The sequence below is a fragment of the Pecten maximus genome, chromosome 5, assembly GCF_902652985.1.
Source record: "Pecten maximus chromosome 5, xPecMax1.1, whole genome shotgun sequence".
NCBI lineage: Eukaryota > Metazoa > Mollusca > Bivalvia > Pectinida > Pectinidae > Pecten > Pecten maximus.
In genome coordinates this window covers 47,997,919-48,021,217 of record NC_047019.1, presented here as the reverse complement: position 1 = coordinate 48,021,217, position 23,299 = coordinate 47,997,919, and the positions used below count along the sequence as shown (strand labels likewise).

At 38.1% G+C, this 23,299-nt stretch overlaps 1 protein-coding gene across 1 annotated transcript in view; it reads left to right on the top strand.

Moving 5' to 3' along the window:
• Positions 1 to 23,299, top strand: part of LOC117328494 — a gene marked incomplete in the record, with an annotated part of 86,662 nt that overhangs the window by 55,927 nt on the left and 7,436 nt on the right. Inside the window, 17 exon segments of the mRNA XM_033886031.1 lie at positions 1,071 to 1,185; positions 1,613 to 1,857; positions 3,114 to 3,207; positions 7,261 to 7,371; positions 10,627 to 10,800; positions 11,150 to 11,232; positions 11,391 to 11,499; positions 13,403 to 13,488; positions 13,775 to 13,877; positions 14,590 to 14,678; positions 15,377 to 15,523; positions 16,910 to 17,063; positions 17,400 to 17,520; positions 18,365 to 18,479; positions 18,687 to 18,788; positions 20,965 to 21,129; positions 22,272 to 22,382. Of these exon segments, the coding sequence (XP_033741922.1) occupies positions 1,071 to 1,185; positions 1,613 to 1,857; positions 3,114 to 3,207; positions 7,261 to 7,371; positions 10,627 to 10,800; positions 11,150 to 11,232; positions 11,391 to 11,499; positions 13,403 to 13,488; positions 13,775 to 13,877; positions 14,590 to 14,678; positions 15,377 to 15,523; positions 16,910 to 17,063; positions 17,400 to 17,520; positions 18,365 to 18,479; positions 18,687 to 18,788; positions 20,965 to 21,129; positions 22,272 to 22,382 (2,124 nt within the window).

Sequence of the window (23,299 nt, the reverse complement as noted above, 5' to 3'; positions counted from 1 at the left end):
ACTGTTGCTGAACATTCTGAGATAAGTATGTTTACACTAAACATTTCCTCTGTGTCCTTCATAGAACAAATCCTTTTGGCTGTTGTGTTGTGCATCCTTCTGTCTGTCTTTTGTCCGTTGTTGTTGTGAACTACATGCATTATGGCCCTGACTCTGTATAACAGATGATACCAGTAGCATATTCAATGTATAGCTGGCCCTGACTCTGTATAATAGATGATACCAGTAGTGTATTCAGTGTATAGCTGGCCCTGACTCTGTATAATAGATGATACCAGTAGTGTATTCAGTGTATAGCTGGCCCTGACTCTGTATAACAGATGATACCAGTTATGTATTCAGTGTATAGCTGGCCCTGACTCTGTATAACAGATGATACCAGTAGTGTATTCAGTGTATAGCTCGCCCTGACTCTGTATAACAGATGATACCAGTAGTGTATTCAGTGTATAGCTGGCCCTGACTCTGTATAACAGATGATACCAGTAGTGTATTCAGTGTATAGCTGGCCCTGACTCTGTATAATAGATGATACCTGTAGCTTATTCAGTGTATAGCTGGCCCTGACTCTGTATAACAGATGATACCTGGAGTGTATTCAGTGTATAGCTGGCCCTGACTCTGTATAACAGATGATACCTGTAGCTTATTCAGTGTATAGCTGGCCCTGACTCTGTATAACAGATGATACCAGTAGTGTATTCAGTGTATAGCTGGCCCTGACTCTGTATAATAGATGATACCTGTAGCTTATTCAGTGTGTAGAGTATGTTGTAGTTTATTGCTAGCATCCAGTTCTCGAGATATTTTTTGATGATGCAAACTTTTCTTATTCCTCTGGAATAACTTCATAATTTATGGAGAGATATTTAGTTATTGTTTGTAAAACATTTCCTTTAAACTTTGTGCCTAATGTAATTGTTTGTTTCATTGTGATGTTTTTTTCTGTTATGTTAAAAGTTTGATACATTTTTGTCATTATAAACGTCAGTCATTGATTGGATATTCTCACACAAATCTATACAGGTAAGTTGGAGCAGGTAATGATTAACAGCTTTGTACTTTTACAGAACGGGAATGTGAACTGTCAGGACCTAATATGTCCACCGCTGACATGTACCAACCCAGTACAGGTCCAGGGAGAGTGCTGCCCCGTCTGTAGGGACATCCAGCCACCGGCCCACTGTGAGTTATCCCCCTTTACTCTCACCTACTGTCTCTGTAAAATGACAAAAGGCCTGGTTTCAGTAAATAGTTAATACCCCAGTGGTCTTAAGTTACTATCTCTAACTGTGGTAATCTGTGACATGTGCCATGGTAGTAACATGGGTATTGGTTTATAGGTCTATAGCAAGATCAATCGGGACCATTGATTTTAAATTGTTGACCCAAAAAGTTTAAATTTACTTACACTGGTAATATTTTCTTTTGACTGTTAGAAATCTGAGAAAGAATGGCCCAATCAGTTTAAGTTAATATAGAACCCGAAGAGGAATGGCTGAAACGTGAGATGTCACTGTATCTATGAACTCAGAAAAACTTCTTACTGATGAATATAACTCATGTGGCAGTGATATTTCTGTTCAAAATTTCTTTTTTCACCTTATTGTAGTGTGTACGTTCCTTGGTGAGCGATATGAGGATGGTACAGCATTCAAACACCCGGAGGACGGCTGTCGTACATGTATGTGTCGTTCGAGCCGTGTGACATGTCAGGACCAAGTGTGTGATATACGATGTGAACACCCTCGTCATGACACGTGCTGTCCGGTCTGTGATGACTGCCAATTTGAGGGAAAACTCTACCCCAACACCATGTCCTTCCAGCCTGATAACTGTAGAAAATGTCGCTGTGATGTAAGTTCACCTCATAATTCTTCTTCCTCCATCCAAATGTTTGAAGATTAAAACCCCAACACTATGACCTTCAAGTCTGATAATTGTAGGTCCCTGTGATGTAACTCTCCTCCGTACTTTTACCCCATCCATCCTGTCCAATGTCCCATTTACCGCCCAGTGTCCATCCTGTCCAATGTCCCATTTACTGCCCAGTGTCCATCCTGTCCAATGTCCCATTTACTGCCCAGTGTCCATCCTGTCCAATGTCCCATTTACTGCCCAGTGTCCACCCTGTCCAATGTCCCATTTACTGCCCAGTGTCCACCCTATCCAATGTCCCATTTACTTTGCAATGAAATAGATACCCCTTCTTGTGCCCCGTAAGCACAGAGGTGTAGTGTTAATCAGGATGCAGGGCAGTGCCGATGTCAGCATTAAGAAAATGTCCTTGATTTAGTGATTAATCACTTCAGTCTCCCCTCGTTATATCACCATATTTCGTCCACGGCAGTTATGGCGGTATAACGATCGAGGGTGGCGATAGTATCATATCGTGAAAATTACAACCATGAAATGGTATAAGAGATCACATTAGCAACGTTTAACAGATAATCTCCCCGTAACAACATTACATGATTTACAATATACATGTACATAATGTAGATTCATTGGTCAATTATACTATAGGCTTTATATTTTTAAATAAGTCACAAATTTCTTCAAATAGTCATTAATCTGCTTTTGCCGCATGCCATCCGTTATTATCTGTCAAACTTTATGCGAAAGTATTCGGCAGTGGCTTCGTTCATATCATACACAATAGGAACACAAAGTGAGTAGAAATCAGTCCTGCTTTTATTCTAAGCTAAACCATAAGTGTCGGTGGATGTGACTTAATAATAACATCCGAATATCGATCTACCTCAGCGTTAGAAAATCATCAAAGTGTAAAGCTATGTCACCTGTACAATTTGCAAGTGAAAATAGGAAATATCCTATGTCTTTAAATAGAACACTAGAGTTCCAGTTGATCACCAAAAACAGAATAAAATGGTGATATTGTCGAGGGAAAAACATAGCGATTCGGGACGTTTGTATTTTAACAAATGTGGCGGATGGCAGTATGCGAGGGTGGTGAACTTAAGGAGGGAATTATACAGGAGAGAAATCTGTTCCAGAGCTTTAGGTGGCAGTATGCGAGGGTGGCGGTAGATGCGGGTGGCAATAGAGCGAGGGTACACTGTATGTTATTTAATGGGTCTGTCTGTCCACAGGAGGGAACAGTGACGTGCCAGGAGAGAACCTGCCCAGATCTACGATGTACCCAGACCATGAAGGTCCCTGGTCAGTGCTGTGAGGTCTGCAGTGGTAGGTACCACCTTATGTATAAAGTTGACCTCGTACGGCATGACAGTTAAATACTGAATGAACTTCTACCTGTATATTATGTAATGTCTTTTATTTTCAAAATAAAAAAGTTAATGATAACACGATATTGTGACCTGGATATAAGATGGGGAAACTCTACATCAGTTATTCTTATTTGGTATGTTTGCCAAGGTTAAGTTTCTGTGTCCTGTATCAAACAATTTCCCTCCCAATGTCTCTTACCCACAAAAAAGGTGTTTACTCCCCAACCTTCACATTCTTGGGGGTAAGAAACAATCTGGTAAGTTAGGTTTCTATGTAGCTGGCTAGTTACTGTAATAGTCTATTATAATATCCCTTGTCTGTCTGTGTAGCCAACTAGTTACTGTAATAGTCTATTATAATATCCCTTGTCTGTCTGTAGCCGACTAGTTACTGTAATAGTCTATTATAATATCCCTTGTCTGTCTGTAGCCAGCTAGTTACTGTAATAGTCTATTATAATATCCCTTGTCTGTCTGTAGCCGGCTAGTTACTGTAATAGTCTATTATAATATCCCTTGTCTGACTGTGTAGCCGGCTAGTTACTGTAATAGTCTATTATAATATCCCTTGTCTGACTGTGTAGCCAGCTAGTTACTGTAATAGTCTATTATAATATCCCTTGTCTGTCTGGGTAGCCAGCTAGTTACTGTAATAGTCTATTATAATATCCCTTGTCTGTCTGTGTAGCCAACTGGTTACTGTAATAGTCTATTATAGTATCCCTTGTCTGTCTGGGTAGCCGGCTAGTTACTGTAATAGTCTATTATAATATCCCTTGTCTGTCTGTGTAGCCAGCTAGTTACTGTAATAGTCTATTATAATATCCCTTGTATGTCTGTGTAGCCGGCTAGTAATTGTAATAGTCTATTATAATATCCCTTGTGCATCTGGGTAGCCGGCTAGTTACTGTAATAGTCTATTATAGTATCCCTTGTCTGTCTGGGTAGCCGGCTAGTTACTGTAATAGTCTATTATAATATCCTTTGTCTGTTTGGGTAGCCGGCTAGTTACTGTAATAGTCTGTTATAATATCCCTTGTCTGTCTCTGTAGCGAACTAGTTACTGTAATAGCCTATTATGATATCCCTTGTGCGTCTGTGTAGCCGACTAGTTACTGTAATAGTCTATTATAATATCCTTTGTCTGTCTGTGTAGCCAACTGGTTACTGTAATAGTCTATTATAATATCCCTTGTATGTCTGTGAGCCGGCTAGTTACTGTAATAGTCTATTATAATATCCCTTGTATGTCTGTGTAGCCTGGCTAGTTACTGTAATAGTCTATTATAATATCCATTGTCTGTCTGTGTAGCCGGCTAGTTACTGTAATAGTCTATTATAATATCCCTTGTCTGTCTGTGTAGCCAGCTAGTTACTGTAATAGTCTATTATAATATCCCTTGTCTGTCTGGGTAGCTGGCTAGTTACTGTAATAGTCTATTATAATATCCCTTGTATGTCTGGGTAGCCGGCTAGTTACTGTAATAGTCTATTATAATATCCCTTGTCTGTCTGTAGCCGACTAGTTACTGTAATAGTCTATTATAATATCCCTTGTCTGTCTGGGTAGCCAGCTAGTTAGTGTAATAGTCTATTATAATATCCCTTGTCTGTCTGTAGCCGGCTAGTTACTGTAATAGTCTATTATAATATCCCTTGTATGTCTGTGTAGCCGGCTAGTTACTGTAATAGTCTATTATAATATCCCTTGTCTGTCTGTAGCCTGCTAGTTACTGTAATAGTCTATTATAATATCCCTTGTCTGTCTGTGTAGCTGGCTAGTTACTGTAATAGCCTATTATAATATCCCTTGTCTGTCTGGGTAGCCAGCTAGTTACTGTAATAGTCTATTATAATATCCCTTGTCTGTCTGTGTAGCCAGCTAGTTACTGTAATAGTCTATTATAATATCCCTTGTATGTCTGTGTAGCCGCTAGTTACTGTAATAGTCTATTATAATATCCCTTGTATGTCTGTAGCCGGCTAGTTACTGTAATAGTCTATTATAATATCCCTTGTCTGTCTGTAGCCGGCTAGTTACTGTAATAGTCTATTATAATATCCCTTGTCTGTCTGTGTAGCCGATTAGTTACTGTAATAGTCTATTATAATATCCCTTGTCTGTCTGTGTAGCCGGCTAGTTACTGTAATAGTCTATTATAATATCCCTTGTCTGTCTGTGTAGCCGGCTAGTTACTGTAATAGTCTATTATAATATCCCTTGTCTGTCTCTGTAGCCAGCTAGTTACTGTAATAGTCTATTATAATATCCCTTGTATGTCTGTGTAGCCAGCTAGCTACTGTAATAGTCTATTATAATATCCCTTGTCTGTCTGTGTAGCCAACTAGTCACTGTAATAGTCTATTATAATATCCCTTGTATGTCTGTGTAGCCAGCTAGTTACTGTAATAGTCTATTATAATATCCCTTGTCTGTCTGTGTAGCTGGCTAGTTACTGTAATAGTCTATTATAATATCCCTTGTCTGTCTGTGTAGCCGACTAGTTACTGTAATAGTCTATTATAATATCCCTTGTCTGTCTGTGTAGCCAGCTAGTTACTGTAATAGTCTATTATAATATCCCTTGTCTGTCTGGGTAGCCGACTAGTTACTGTAATAGTCTATTATAATATCCCTTGTATGTCTGTGTAGCCAACTAGTCACTGTAATAGTCTATTATAATATCCCTTGTATGTCTGTGTAGCCAGCTAGTTACTGTAATAGTCTATTATAATATCCCTTGTATGTCTGGGTAGCCAGCTAGTTACTGTAATAGTCTATTATAATATCCCTTGTCTGTCTGTAGCTGGCTAGTTACTGTAATAGTCTATTATAATATCCCTTGTCTGTCTGTGTAGCTGGCTAGTTACTGTAATAGTCTATTATAATATCCCTTGTCTGTCTGTAGCCGGCTAGTTACTGTAATAGTCTATTATAGTATCCCTTGTCTGTCTGGGTAGCCGGCTAGTAACTGTAATAGTCTATTATAATATCCCTTGTGCATCTGGGTAGCCGGCTAGTTACTGTAATAGTCTATTATAATATCCTTTGTCTGTTTGGGTAGCCGGCTAGTTACTGTAATAGTCTGTTATAATATCCCTTGTCTGTCTCTGTAGTGAACTAGTTACTGTAATAGTCTATTATAATATCCCTTGTGCATCTGTGTAGCCGACTAGTTACTGTAATAGTCTATTATAATATCCCTTGTCTGTCTGTGTAGCTGGCTAGTTACTGTAATAGTCTATTATAATATCCCTTGTCTGTCTGTGTAGCCAGCTAGTTACTGTAATAGTCTATTATAATATCCCTTGTCTGTCTGTGTAGCCAGCTAGTTACTGTAATAGTCTATTATAATATCCCTTGTCTGTCTGGGTAGCCGACTAGTTACTGTAATAGTCTATTATAATATCCCTTGTCTGTCTGGGTAGCCGACTAGTTACTGTAATAGTCTATTATAATATCCCTTGTCTGTCTCTGTAGTGAACTAGTTACTGTAATAGTCTATTATAATATCCCTTGTGCGTCTGTGTAGCCGACTAGTTACTGTAATAGTCTATTATAATATCCCTTGTCTGTCTGTGTAGCCGACTAGTTACTGTAATAGTCTATTATAATATCCCTTGTGAATCTGGGTAGCTGGCTAGTTACTGTAATAGTCTATTATAATATCCCTTGTCTGTCTGTGTAGCCAACTGGTTACTGTAATAGTCTATTATAATATCCCTTGTCTGTCTGTAGCCGGCTAGTTACTGTAATAGTCTATTATAATATCCCTTGTCTGTCTGTGTAGCCGGCTAGTTACTGTAATAGTCTATTATAATATCCCTTGTCTGTCTGTGTAGCCGGCTAGTTACTGTAATAGTCTATTATAATATCCCTTGTCTGTCTGTAGCCGGCTAGTTACTGTAATAGCCTATTATAATATCCCTTGTGCGTCTGTGTATCCGGCTAGTTACTGTAATAGTAAAGTTCTGTTGTTATGTTGCATGCTTTTTACAAACAAAATAGGTGCTGATCCGTTTTTGCTGGAACGAATAACCTTGACTGCAAAGGTTGAAGGTGAACCTAAGGTGTCACCTGTTATCACGGAATTCATACATCTTGTCCCCGAACTAGCAGGTAACCGTAGCCTAGGTCTACATTAGACCTATCATGATCCGTCTGTCCTAACTAAGGCACAAGTTCTGATTTCTGTCATCTCTTAGTAACACATGCAGTTCTATAGTCTTCACTGTGTAATTTAGTTACCACTGTTTCCCATGCTGTCAAATATTTCTGTTCCTATATCACATAATTCTCTTACATTGTAATAAAATCCCCGCTATTTCCCATGCTATCAAATATTTCTGTTCCTTTATCACATAATTCCCTGCTATTTCCCAAGCTTTCACATAATTGTCTCTCTTTGTAATAAAATCCCCGCTATTTCCCATGCTATCACATAATTGTCTCTTACTGATTATAATGTCTATAAGGCTATTTCTTGTCACATGGCGTCCTCTGCCATACTCTTGTCACATAACTTCAGGGACAGACATCTATTTATCAAATCTGATGTCACACCACCCTCTATCTCACACAATCCCTTACAATCTAATGTGTCCATCTGTCAATGGATTTGTCTTTATATTTTGTTGGATCTAAACTATTTGTTTGTAGACAAAATGGAAAATTACAATGTGCTGTGCACCAGAAATAATAGATCATTGTGACCAACATTTTACGTTTGTCTCTCATCAGGAAAATCGTTTGGCGTTAACATCACTCTAATACAGTTCACCTGAAAGTTAGCACTGTTCCTTATTGTTAGCTCACCTACAAGAGAGGCAAGTGAGCTTATGACATGGTGCAACATCTAACATCCATCCATCCATCCTACCTATTTTCTTTAACATGTGCTTCTCAATAACCAAGAGGTCCAGAGACCCGATATTGTAGCACTCTGAGGTAAAGGACTACCCAGTTTGGTCATATAAATGACCTTCACCTACATTCAAGATCACAGCATCAAATATGTTAAGATCTTTATACAACTTTTCAATACCTGAGAGGCCCAGAAACCTGGTTTTGGGCCTGTAGCACTTCTCGGGCCTCACATCCTGAATCAGTGTGTGATATTTTGTAAGCGACTACATCAAATGTATTCCTTCTTTTCAGGAAAGTATTGTCAGTTTCTGCTACCAATGGTTTCAGCGATCTTGTGAGAGTGGTATATAATTAGGTCACCTGAGACAAAGTAGAATCAAGTACTCATAATAGATGGAAGGGTCTTAAAGTGCTTTACCAAAAATTGTGAATTTCTTGGGTGTCACATTTGCCCATGGGGAGGGGGTAAACTTTACTATAGTTATATAGGGAAATAGAATTTTTGACTAGCATTTGTTTGATTTATATTCAAATTCAAGAGTTGAATGGTAATGTGTGTTCAATGACCTTGAGAGGTGAATAATGTAGTTTGTGTTTGTTGACCATGAGAGGGTCCGGGGATTTTATGAGGGATGACTGCCAAGAGCAGAAGATGGCTGACAGAAATTGGTCGCTACAGAAAACAAATTAGCGACCGCCGTTCCGAAATCATCGGTCGTTAGCCACATTAGACAGGTAGTCGCTATACAGAGGGTCGTTATATAGTAAAATCTCACGGGGAATCTTAAAACCTGTCGTTATAGACAGGCAGTCGTTATAGACAGGGGGTCGTTAGAGCAGGTTTGACTGTACATACATACCCCTCTCAAGGTCAACAAAGACACACCTTACCATATACATACCCCTTATAGTGACCGTTTTTCTGCCTCCCCTTGGGCGGTCGCTATAGACAGGTTTGACTGTATATGGTAAGGTGTGTCTTTGTTGACCTTGAGAGGGGTATGTATGTATATGGTAAGGTGTGGGTTTGTTGACCTTGAGAGGGGTATATGTATGTACAGTAAAACTCACTTGTGTCGAACACGGTTGAATCGAATACATCGGATGAGTCGAACGTTTCGTTCGGTCCCGATTTTTTCCCTTCTTTATCTTAGTAAATTAAGCACGGATGACTCGAACACTGTTGAATCGAATACTGCGGTTGTGTCGAATATATTTTGTGGTCCCTCCTTTCTAAACTATACCAAAATTTCCATTTTTGTGTCGAACATCGAGGCGTCATGCTGTCTCAGGTAAAATTTGCTGGCCTCGCCTGATTGACCGAGTGTGACCGATCAGCCGTAACGGTGTTACCAGAGCCTATTGTTAGTTTCCGGCTGTCGGTTACGCATCATCCCATTGTTTATACAGGTGCTCAGGTGAAGTAAAACATTCAGGTATACATAACTATGAATAAAATGTGCACGTTTTAGTCTACAAACCAATATGTCTCCTGTTTACTGTTTTGATGCACACGGCCGCCGAAAAAAATAAGGAAAAAGTAAACGATAAATTACATATCTTCCATCGAAAAATGCAAAGAAAAAATACCTGTCTGTCATTGATTTATTTATATATGCCTAAATTCTGAATACGACGATGAAATAGTAACAATGATATGCGGGATGTTTTTACTCTGTTCAAAAGATTGTGGCAATGCATGATTATGTAGCCGATAAACACTGACCGTGGCCTTCACCTTTGATACAAAATCAGCACGCGTACGGTCGATCAATTTTCCCGGACTGTTTATTGTTTAATATTGTTAAATTGGAGAACAATATAAACGGATTTTAAGATAAATAATATGAGTACAATATATACATGTACATTTATATTCTTATAATGTATGTAACGTTTCATGGAATATTAAGCTGCCATTTACGACTCCCGTGTGTAAATCGTGTCTATGTCAAAGACTATTTTACGCATGAAGTTTGTTTTTATCTGTAACTGTGCACAATATTGTTTATTAGATAAAGGAATAATTGTTATCATGTACAATTAATCAATTTCTTTGTTATTATTTATTGCTTATTTTCGACTTTGTTATCATGCAAGCACTTGTTCTGCATACAACCGATGATAGTCGGGTATTTTGTCTCCGTATACAAACACGGATAAGTCGAACCATCGGATAAGTCGAATATTTTGCTTGGTCCCGTCGACTTCGACTTATCCGAGTTTTACTGTATATGGTAAGGTGTGGGTTTGTTGACCTTGAGAGGGGTATGTATGTATATGGTTAGGTGTGGGTTTGTTGACCTTGAGGGGTATATATGTATATGGTAAGGTGTGTGTTTATTGACCTTGAGAGGGGTATGTTTATGGTAAGGTGTGTATTTGTTGACCTTGAGAGGGGTGTTAATCATGGCATGTGTGATTGTTGTCCTGGTATTGAGCCGAAGTATACAAAAAACTGAAATGTTATTTTACACTGTATAACAGTTTAAACTGTACATGTTGTAGGATGTGAACACAAAGGTGAGCGGTATCAAGATGGACAACAGTGGAAGATGGTGACTAATCCGTGTGTGACCTGCTCCTGTTCCGCCGGACTCATCACCTGTATGGAGATGCAGTGTTTCAATACGTGTAACAATCCTGTAAACGTCCCAGGCCAGTGTTGTCCTGTTTGTCCCTGTAAGTAGTCGACCATTCTGACTGGATATTTTATTGATGACTATGAGAATTCTACAAGATCCACAGAATACCAAAGTTATACGTCTTTCTATGTCATCGATAACAGTAATAGACAAATGTTGTGTATTTCAGCGTGTCGGTACAATGGTTTGTCGTATTTCAGCGTGTCGGTACAATGGTTTGTCGTATTTGAGCATGTCGGTACAATGGTTTGTCGTATTTCAGCGTGTCGGTACAATGGTTTGTCGTATTTCAGCGTGTCGGTACAATGGTTTGTCGTATTTCAGCGTGTCGGTACAATGTTTTGTCATATTTGAGCATGTCGGTACAATGGTTTGTCGTATTTCAGCGTGTCGATACAATGGTTTGTCGTACACTGATGGAGAGAGCTTTAGCCCCAATGGTGACCCGTGTGATGTCTGTACGTGTGAGGTAAGTTACCTGTTGTCAGCATCATTCTCCTGTCATTAATTTAAATCTTTACACAATTGGCTGTTTGATGTAATCATATTGGTAATCACAGTTGAGTATGACATAAGTGTATCAGATCATATTAATATGTTTTCTCTGCATGATCTTATCTCTGTCAGAGTGGAGGGCTCAAGTGTCATCATGAGAGTTGTCCCCAGATCGCGAACTGTCCTGTAGAACAACAAGTGCCAGCAGCCCCAGGCCAGTGCTGTCCGACCTGTTCAGGCTGTAAGTAGTACAGTAATACAGTAATAAAGTGATACAGTAATACAGTAGTGGTGTCAGAGTCTATTAAGTAATACAGTATACAGTGGTACAGTAATACAGTAGTACAGTAATACAGTAATACAGTAGTACAGTAGTACAGTAGTACAGTAATACAGTGATACAGTGTAATACAGTGTAATACAGTAATACAGTAAACAGTGTAATACAGTAATACAGTAATATAGTAATACAGTGTAATACAGTAATACAGTGTAATACAGTAATAGTGTAAACAGTAAAACAGTGTAATACAGTAATACAGTGTAATACAGTAATACAGTAAAACAGTGTAATACAGTAATACAGTGGTACAGTGTAATACAGTAATACAGTGTAATACAGCAATACAGAGTAATACAGTGTAATACAGTAATACAGTAGTACAGTAATATAGTAATACAGTGTAGTACAGTAATACAGTAATACAGTGTAATACAGTAAAACATTGTAATACATTAATACAGTAATACAGTGTAATACAGTAATACAGTGTAATACAGTAAAACAGTGTAATACAGTAAAACAGTGTAATACAGTAATACAGTGTAATACAGTAAAACTGTAATACAGTGTAATACAGTAATACAGTGTAATACAGTAAAACAGTGTAATACACTAATACAGTGTAATAAAGTAATACAGTAAAACAATGTAATACAGTAATACAGTGTAATACAGTAAAACAGTGTTATACAGTAAAACAGTGTAATACAGTAATACAGTAAAACAGTGTAATACAGTTATACAGTGTAATACAGTAAAACAGTAATACAGTGTAATACAGTAAAACATTGTAATACATTAATACAGTAAAACAGTGTAATACAGTAAAACAGTGTAATACAGTGTAATACAGTGTAATACAGTAATACAGTAAAACAATGTAATACAGTAATACAGTAAAACAGTGTAATACAGTAATACAGTAAAACAGTGTAATACAGTAATACAGTAAAACAGTGTAATACAGTAATACAGTGTAATACAGTAATACAGTAAAACAGTAATACAGTAAAACAGTAATACAGTGTAATACAGTAATACAGTAAAACAGTGTAATACAGTAATACAGTGTAATACAGTAATACAGTAAAACAATGTAATACAGTAATACAGTAAAACAGTAAAACAGTGTAATACAGTAATACAGTAAAACAGTGTAATACAGTAATACAGTGTAATACAGTAATACAGTAAAACAGTAATACAGTAAAACAGTAATACAGTGTAATACAGTAATACAGTAAAACAGTGTAATACAGTAATACAGTGTAATACAGTAAAACAGTGTAATACAGTAATACAGTGTAATACAGTAATACAGTGTAATACAGTAAAACAGTATAAAACAGTAATACAGTAAAACAGTGTAATACAGTAATACAGTAATACAGTAATAAAGTGTAATACAGTAAAACAGTGTAATACAGTAATACAGTAAAACAGTAGTACAGTAATACAGTGTAATACAGTTATACAGTGTAATACAGTAATACAGTAATACAGTAGTCGTGTCGGAGTCTATTAAGTAATAGTGTTGGTCATTTTGTATCTGTTACATAAAGATATGGTAACATCTATTGTTTAACACAATGGTAGGGATTAACAATGCATTTGTCTAATGGTCATTGGTATCATGATACCTTGGTACTTGTTAAATGTACTGCTTATCTCCCCTTAATGATGCAAAAATAAATGAAATAAAAATGGCTGTTCCTAGCTTATATTCCAATGGTTTGTCAGACATATTTCTCTGAATCGTATCAGTGATATACAGATACCTTAACATCATTAATAAAATAATGTTTACTGTTGAGGATGTCCCATTCACTGTCGCGTATGAATATGATGAGTTTATTTGTAGTTGGGACTAACTGTACCCGCGAGACTGTTGGAGTAAGCCTTAGACCTCGGGCAACACGAGACCCGTGTGTTGTGTGTGAGTGTACGGTAAGTTTTCATACGTATCCACCATTATATAATGTTAATTAATTGTAAGCTCATTTTGAAATTTTTAAATTTTTAACTGTGTAAATGTTTATTTTGACCTGGTTTGTCGAGTCTAAGTTGGAGATTGTAAATGTATTAGTATTCTATATTTCAATTCTAACTACATACAGATGTTTGTTTGAGAGTTTTTAAATATTTTTTGCAAGAAATTGAGATACAATGCTCATATAAATTACTTCATTCCTGTGGACATCATTGTTCATACACTGAGCGTTTGTATTTGCAGGCCTCGTTCCACTGGATGTGTACCACTCAGAGGTGTAACCCTGTGGCCTGTCCACCCTCCGTCCAGCGTGTCCGTTCTGGCCAGTGCTGTCCTCAGTGTCCTGGTAAGTCACACTTCATTCTATATCTACTTGATCATCTTGTTTCCTGTTCGAAGTTTGTATAAATAATGACCTCGAAAAAAAACCCGGTTTATACTTTTGTGGATTGTAGATTCAGATATATTATATTGACTATGTACTGACCAGATGTAGATTCAGATCTATTATATTGACTATGTACTGACCAGATGTAGATTCAGATCTATTATATTGACTATGTACTGACCAGATGTAGATTCAGATCTATTATATTGACTATGTACTAACCAGATGTAGATTCAGATCTATTATATTGACTATGTACTGACCAGATGTAGATTCAGATCTATTATATTGACTATGTACTAACCAGATGTGGATTCAGATCTATTATATTGACTATGTACTGACCAGATGTAGATTCAGATCTATTATATTGACTATGTACTGACCAGATGTAGATTCAGATCTATTATATTGACTATGTACTAACCAGATGTAGATTCAGATCTATTATATTGACTATGTACTGACCAGATGTGGATTCAGATCTATTATATTGACTATGTACTGACCAGATGTAGATTCAGATCTATTATATTGACTATGTACTGACCAGAATATCTAGATTCTCTCTGTGGTTATCATTGTTCATTACAGAAAAAAAAGTGCCAGATAAAACTTTCACAGCTTTCCAATGTTGGGCATGTTTACATATCATTGTTTCATTTTGCAGCCTGTTATGATACAAGAGAGGATCGTTATTACGAGGAAGGGACGACATGGGCAGACAACTCTGATCCCTGCATGGTGTGTCGTTGTCAGGTTAGTGTCTAGCAAAATCTCCTGCAAGATCTCCAACCTTTCATACTTATTCAATGATCTCCAACCTTTCATACTTATTCCACGATCTCCAACCTTTCATACTTATTCTGTAATCTCTAACCTTTTATACTTATTCCATGATCTCCAACCTTTCATACTTATTCCACGATCTCCAACCTTTCATACTTATTCCATGATCTCCAACCTTTCATACTTATTCCATGATCTCCAACCTTTCATACTTATTCCATAATCTCCAACCTTTCATACTTATTCCACGATCTCCAATCTTTCATACTTATTCCATGATATCCAACCTTTCATACTAATTCTGTGATCTCCAACCTTTCATACTTATTCTGTGATCTCCAACCTTTCATACTTATTCCACGATCTCCAACCCTTCATACTTATTCTGTGATGTCTAACCTTTCATACTTATTCCATGATCTCCAACCTTTCATACTTATTCCACGATCTCCAACCTTTCATACTTATTCCGTGATCTCAAACCTTTCATACTTATTCCACGATCTCCAACCTTTCATACTTATTCCATGATATCCAACCTTTCATACTAATTCTGTGATCTCCAACCTTTCATACTTATTCCATGATCTCCAACCTTTCATACTTATTCTGTGATCTCCAACCTTTCAAATCAACTGATAGTTATAAGCGCCATGTTTGTGTTGAAGGGTGGAGAGATTAACTGTGTGGCAGTGGACTGTCCCAGGGTCTTCTGTCTTGATGACCAGGTTCCTCTCCGTGCTCCTGGCACTTGTTGTCCAGTGTGTCAGGACATTGACCGTGCTGAGTGTCTGTATCAGGGTAACACCTACCAGGTAAGTACTGAGTGTCTTTATCAGGGTAACACCTACCAGGTAAGTACTGAGTGTCTGTATCAGGTAACACCTACCAGGTAAGTACTGAGTGTCTGTATCAGGGTAACACCTACCAGGTAAGTACTGAGTGTCTGTATCTAACACCTACCAGGTAAGTACTGAGTGTCTGTATCAGGGTAACACCTACCAGGTAAGTACTGAGTGTCTGTATCAGGGTAACACCTACCAGGTAAGTACTGAGTGTCTGTATCAGGGTAACACCTACCAGGTAAGTACTGAATGTCTGTATCTAACACCTACCAGGTAAGTACTGAGTGTCTGTATGGTATGTTTACATTCCCGTAAAGATTCAGGTGATAAGTTTGTGTGTTCAATAGGACATACGAGTTTGTGTATTCACTAGGACATGTGAGTTTGTGTATTCAATATGACATGTAAGTTTGTGTATTCAATAGGACATGTGAGTTTGTGTATTCACTAGGACATGTGAGTTTGTGTATTCAATATGACATGTGAGTTTGTGTATTCAATATGACATGTAAGTTTGTGTATTCAATAGGACATGTGAGTTTGTGTATTCACTAGGACATGTGAGTTTGTGTATTCAATATGACATGTGAGTTTGTGTATTCAATATGACATGTGTGTTTGTGTATTCAATAGGACATGTGAGTTTGTGTATTCAATAGGACATGTGAGTTTGTGTATTCACTATGACAGGTGAGTTTGTGTATTCAATAGGACATGTGAGTTTGTGTATTCACTATGACATGTGAGTTTGTGTATTCAATAGGACATGTGAGTTTGTGTATTCAATAGGACATGTGAGTTTGTGTATTCAATAGGACATGTGAGTTTGTGTATTCACTATGACATGTGAGTTTGTGTATTCAATGGGACATGTGAGTTTGTGTATTTAATAGGACATGTGAGTTTGTGTATTCACTATGACATGTGAGTTTGTGTATTCACTATGACAGGTGAGTTTGTGTATTCAATAGGACATGTGAGTTTGTGTATTCACTATGACATGTGAGTTTGTGTATTCAATAGGACATGTGAGTTTGTGTATTCAATAGGACATGTGAGTTTGTGTATTCAATAGGACATGTGAGTTTGTGTATTCACTATGACATGTGAGTTTGTGTATTCAATGGGACATGTGAGTTTGTGTATTTAATAGGACATGTGAGTTTGTGTATTCAATAGGACATGTGAGTTTGTATATTCAATAGGACATGTGAGTTTCCATAAAAAGGATGAGTTGCATCTTTACAAATATAAACATGACAGGTGCATTCTCATAAAGAATATAATGATGTTTGCTCATATAAGATTATATAGTTGAGATCCTGTTTGACTGGAAGTTGTTTTTGTTGCCCACAGACAGGTGATGTATGGACTATCGACGAGTGTACGACCTGTAGCTGTTTGGGAGGAACAGTGAGCTGTACAACAGAACAGTGTGACTATCAAAGCTGTGGATTTGAAGCTGTCTTGTCCCAGATACCAGGCCAATGTTGTCCTGTTTGTCAGATAAGTAAGTATACTTATGTATATCTGTTTACCAATGAGGACAATTGTGTAGAAAGTGTTCAGTTTACTACCCGGCCAATGTTGTCCTGTCTGTCAGACAAGTAAGTATACTTATGTATATCTGTTTACCAATGAGGACAATTGTGTAGAAAGTGTTCAGTTTACTACCCGGCCAATGTTGTCCCGTTTGTCAGACAAGTAAGTATACTTATGTATATCTGTTTACCAATGAGGACAATTGTGTAAAAAGTGTTCGGTGTACTACCCGACTTTCCTTCAGTTACATACTACATGTATTACTCTGTGCCACACCCACACATTGCCTTTTGACCTTTGACAGGTTCTGCCACCTGCCTAGTGTATGGTGACCCACACTACCAAACATTTGATGGAAGCACAATCAGTTTTATGGGTAACTGTCGCTACATCATGGCTGCCGACTGTGAAAATGATGATTTTGTGTAAGTAAATCAACTTTATCTTTTGATTCTTGGATGATGTTTTTACTGTAATCAAAATATCTGTATAGAAATTTGGATGTTGTTTTTTAGCTCACCTGAAGGAAGGGCAAGTGAGCTTATGTTTTGGTGTGGCGTCGTCGTCCGTCTGTCTGTCGTCATCCGTCTGTCTGTTGTCATCTTATTCCTTTTGACAGCTTCTTTTCAATAACCAATAGGCCCAAGGACTTGATTAGGCCTGTAGCATGCTGAGGTGAAGGGCTACCAAATTTGTTCAAGTAAATGATCTTGACCGTCATTCAAGGTCACATGGGTCAAATAGGCTAGAATCTTTAAACAACTTCTTCCTAATAACCAAGAGGTTCAGGGACTTGATATTGCGCCTGTAGCATGCTAGGGTGAAGGGCTACTAAGTTTGTTCAAATGAATGACCTTGAGCTACATTAAAGGTCACATGGGTCAAATAGGTTTAAATCTTTAAACAAGAATGCTGGAATGAAGGATAACAACATTTATTAAAATGGATAAACCTAGCCTATTCCGATATTTGAATAAAGTGGTAATCAGCATAAAATCTGCAGAAATCTCCTAGATCAACTTCAAAGTTGTTGTAGAGCCAGGTGAGCGATACAGCCCCATTGGGTCTCTTGTATTGTAAGCAGAATATCTGTATAAATATTTGGATTTGTTTTTACTGTAATCGAAATATCTGTATGAATATTTAGATGATATCTTTACTGTAATCAAAATATTTGTATAAATATTTGGATGATTTTTTTTACTGTAATCAAATTATCTGAATAAATATTTGGATGGGTATGTAACTGATTAAAACTATGTGTTACAGAGTAGAAGTACAACATGACCGACGGTCAGCTCCCTTTGCAGTGTCCTGGGCCCAGAACTTTACAGTCAAACTGTCTGGCTACAGGATCGACCTGCTCCAGGATGGAGTTGTCAGGGTAATATAGGCTACTCTCAAAGGGAATGGAGATCAGCTGATTGAAACAAGTTGTTTGCATGAGATTAAATCATCCAGCGCTTTGAGTTTTGATACAATATTGCTATATCCCACATAATAACGAAGACACCTTGATTGTAATACTAACATTATATACAGAAATTTTACCTATAACTTGTGTCATCCTGGATGTACTGATCGGTTGTAGGTTAACGGCCAGGTGGTGCTGCCAGATCACCGACAGGGAAGTGTCTTCTCTTTAGAGACGAAGGACAACACCGTGTTCCTCAACACCCAAATCGGAATCAAGGTATGTGTGTACAGGTCACACCTACATATCATTGTACCCTGGTCACACCTACATATCATTGTACCCCCGTCACACCTACATATCACTGTACCCCAGTCACACCTACATATCATTGTACCCCAGTCACACCTACATATCACTGTACCCCCGTCACACCTACATATCATTGTACCCTGGTCACACCTACATATCATTGTACCCTGGTCACACCTACATATCATTGTACCCCCCGTCACACCTACATATCACTGTACCCCAGTCACACCTACATATCACTGTACTCCCGTCACACCTACATATCACTGTACCCCCGTCACACCTACATATCACTGTACCCCCGTCACACCTACATATCACTGTACCCCCGTCACACCTACATATCATTGTACCCTGGTCACACCTACATATCATTGTACCCTGGTCACACCTACATATCATTGTACCCTGGTCACACCTACATATCATTGTACCCTGGTCACACCTACATATCACTGTACCCAAGTCACACCTACATATCACTGTACCCAAGTCACACCTACATATCACTGTACCCAAGTCACACCTACATATCATTGTACCCTGGTCACACCTACATATCATTGTACCCCCGTCACACCTACATATCATTGTACCCCCGTCACACCTACATATCATTGTACCCCCGTCACACCTACATATCACTGTACCCTGGTCACACCTACATATCATTGTACCCCGTCACACCTACATATCATTGTACCCCCGTCACACCTACATATCACTGTACCCTGGTCACACCTACATATCACTGTACCCCCGTCACACCTACATATCACTGTACCCCAGTCACACCTACATATCATTGTACCCCTGTCACACCTACATATCACTGTACCCCCGTCACACCTACATATCATTGTACCCCAGTCACACCTACATATCACTGTACCCTGGTCACACCTACATATCATTGTACCCCCGTCACACCTACATATCATTGTACCCTGGTCACACCTACATATCACTGTACCCAAGTCACACCTACATATCATTGTACCCCCGTCACACCTACATATCATTGTACCCCCGTCACACCTACATATCATTGTACCCCAGTCACACCTACATATCATTGTACCCCCGTCACACCTACATATCATTGTACCCCAGTCACACCTACATATCACTGTACCCCAGTCACACCTACATATCATTGTACCCCAGTCACACCTACATATCATTGTACCCTGGTCACACCTACATATCATTGTACCCCCGTCACACCTACATATCACTGTACCCCGGTCACACCTACATATCATTGTACCCCCGTCACACCTACATATCATTGTACCCTGGTCACACCTACATATCACTGTACCCCAGTCACACCTACATATCATTGTACCCCAGTCACACCTACATATCACTGTACCCCCGTCACACCTACATATCATTGTACCCCCGTCACACCTACATATCATTGTACCCCCGTCACACCTACATATCATTGTACCCCCGTCACACCTACATATCATTGTACCCTGGTCACACCTACATATCATTGTACCCTGGTCAAACCTACATATTATTGTACCCCTGTCATACTGGAGTCAATACATTGTACCCGTCATACTGGAGTCGATACATTGTACCCGTCATACTGGAGTCAATACATTGCACCCCTGTCATACTGGAGTCAATACATTGCACCCCCATCATACTGGAGTCAATACATTGCACCCCCGTCATACTGGAGTCAATACATTGTACCCCCATCATACTGGAGTCAATACACTGTACCCCTGTCATACTGGAGTCAATACACTGTACCCCTGTCATACTGGAGTCAATACATTGTACCCCTGTCATACTGGAGTCAATACATTGTACCCCCCATCATACTGGAGTCAATACATTGTACCCCTGTCATGCTGGAGTCAATACATTGTACCCCTGTCATACTGGAGTCAATACATTGTACCCCCATCATACTGGAGTCAATACATTGTACCCCCATCATACTGGAGTCAATACACTGTACCCCTGTCATACTGGAGTCAGTACATCAGAGGAGATAACTATTATATTAGGATTATCACAGATCAATAGATAGTTAATTATCTATATCATAGAAGTTGTAGGAAGTTTATGATGATGTGACCAATGTAGGTATATATACTTCTGTGTTGTACAGTTGGTATGGAATGGTGACAGTCAGGCAGAGCTCAGCGTGCCAGGTACTTACAAACGTAAGACATGCGGACTGTGTGGAAACTTCAATGGCTATCCTCAAGATGACATGCGGACTCGCTCCAAACAGATCACAAACTCTCCTAGCACATTCGGCAATAGCTGGAAGGTCAGTATAAATTTTAGTATGATGTGGGATACTAATGTGATGTGCAGGTAGCTAATTTTACTGTCTGTTTGAGTTTTAGATTGAAGGTAGCTAATTTTACTGTCTGTTTGAGTTTTAGATTGAAGGTAGCTAATTTTACTGTCTATGTTTGAGTTTTAGATTGAAGGTAGCTAATTTTACTGTCTGTTTGAGTTTTAGATTGAAGGTAGCTAATTTTACTGTCTGTTTGAGTTTTAGATTGAAGGTAGCTAATTTTACTGTCTGTTTGAGTTTTAGATTGAAGGTAGCTAATTTTACTGTCTGTTTGAGTTTTAGATTGAAGGTAGCTAATTTTACTGTCTATGTTTGAGTTTTAGATTGAAGGTAGCTAATTTTACTGTCTGTATATGAGATTTAGATTGAAGGTAGCTAATTTTACTGTGTGTTTGAGTTTTAGATTGAAAGTAGCTAATTTTACTATCTATGTTTGAATTTTAGATTGACGGTAACTAATTTCACTGTCTGTATTTGGGTTTTAGATTGAAGGTAGCTAATTTTACTGTGTCTGTATTTGAGTTTTAGATTGAAGGTAGCTAATTTTACTGTCTATGTTTGAGCTTTAGATTAAAGGTAGCTAATTTTACTGTCTGTTTGAGTTTTACATTGAAGGTAGCTAATTTTACTGTCTATGTTTGAGTTTAAGATTAAAGGTAGCTAATTTTACTGTGTCTGTATTTGAGTTTTAGATTGAATGTAGCTAATTTTACTGTCTATGTTTGAATTTTAGATTGAAGGTAGCTAATTTTACTGTCTGTTTGAGTTTTAGATTGAAGGTAGCTAATTTTACTGTCTGTATTTGAGTTTTAGATTGAAGGTAGCTACTTTTACTATCTATATTTGAGTTTTAGATTAAAGGTAGCTAATTTTACTGTCTATGTTTGAGTTTTAGATTGAAGGTAGCTAATTTTACTATCTATGTTTGAGTTTTAGATTGAAGGTAGCTAATTTTACTGTCTGTATATGAGATTTAGATTAAAGGTAGCTAATTTAACTGTCTGTATTTGAGTTTTAGTTTTAAGGTAGCTAATTTTACTGTGTCTGTATTTGAGTTTTAGTTTTAAGGTAGCTAATTATACTATGAGTAATGTTGTGTAACCCTACAGGCTGATGACCAGACCTCGGACAACTGTGTTAACGCTGCAGACATAGACCCATGTAAGGAGGTGGGGTATCGAGGCAAGCGTATAGCAGAAACTAAATGTGCCATCCTCAATGTAAGTACATACCTATCAGTAGAGACAGGTGTAAGTACATACCTATCAGTAGAGGACAGGTAAGAGTACATACCTATCAGTAGAGACAGGTGAGAGTACATACCTATCAGTAGAGACAGGTGTAAGTACATACCTATCAGTAGAGACAGGTGTAAGTACATACCTATCACTAGAGATAGGTGAGAGTACATACCTATCAGTAGTGACAGGTGTAAGTACATACCTATCAGTAGAGACAGGTATAAGTACATACCTATCAGTAGAGACAGGTGTAAGTACATACCTATCAGTAGAGACAGGTATAAGTACATACCTATCACTAGAGACAGGTGTAAGTACATACCTATCAGTAGAGACAGGTATAAGTACATACCTATCAGTAGTGACAGGTATAAGTACATACCTATCAGTAGAGACAGGTGTAAGTACATACTATCAGTAGAGGACAGGTATAAGTACATACCTATCAGTAGAGACAGGTGTAAGTACATACCTATCAGTAGAGACAGGTGTAAGTACATACCTATCAGTAGAGACAGGTATAAGTACATACCTATCACTAGAGACAGGTGTAAGTACATACCTATCAGTAGAGACAGGTATAAGTACATACCTATCAGTAGTGACAGGTGTAAGTACATACCTATCACTAGAGATAGGTGAGAGTACATACCTATCAGTAGTGACAGGTGTAAGTACATACCTATCAGTAGAGACAGGTATAAGTACATACCTATCAGTAGAGACAGGTGTAAGTACATACCTATCAGTAGAGACAGGTATAAGTACATACCTATCACTAGAGACAGGTGTAAGTACATACCTATCAGTAGAGACAGGTATAAGTACATACCTATCAGTAGTGACAGGTATAAGTACATACCTATCAGTAGAGACAGGTGTAAGTACATACTATC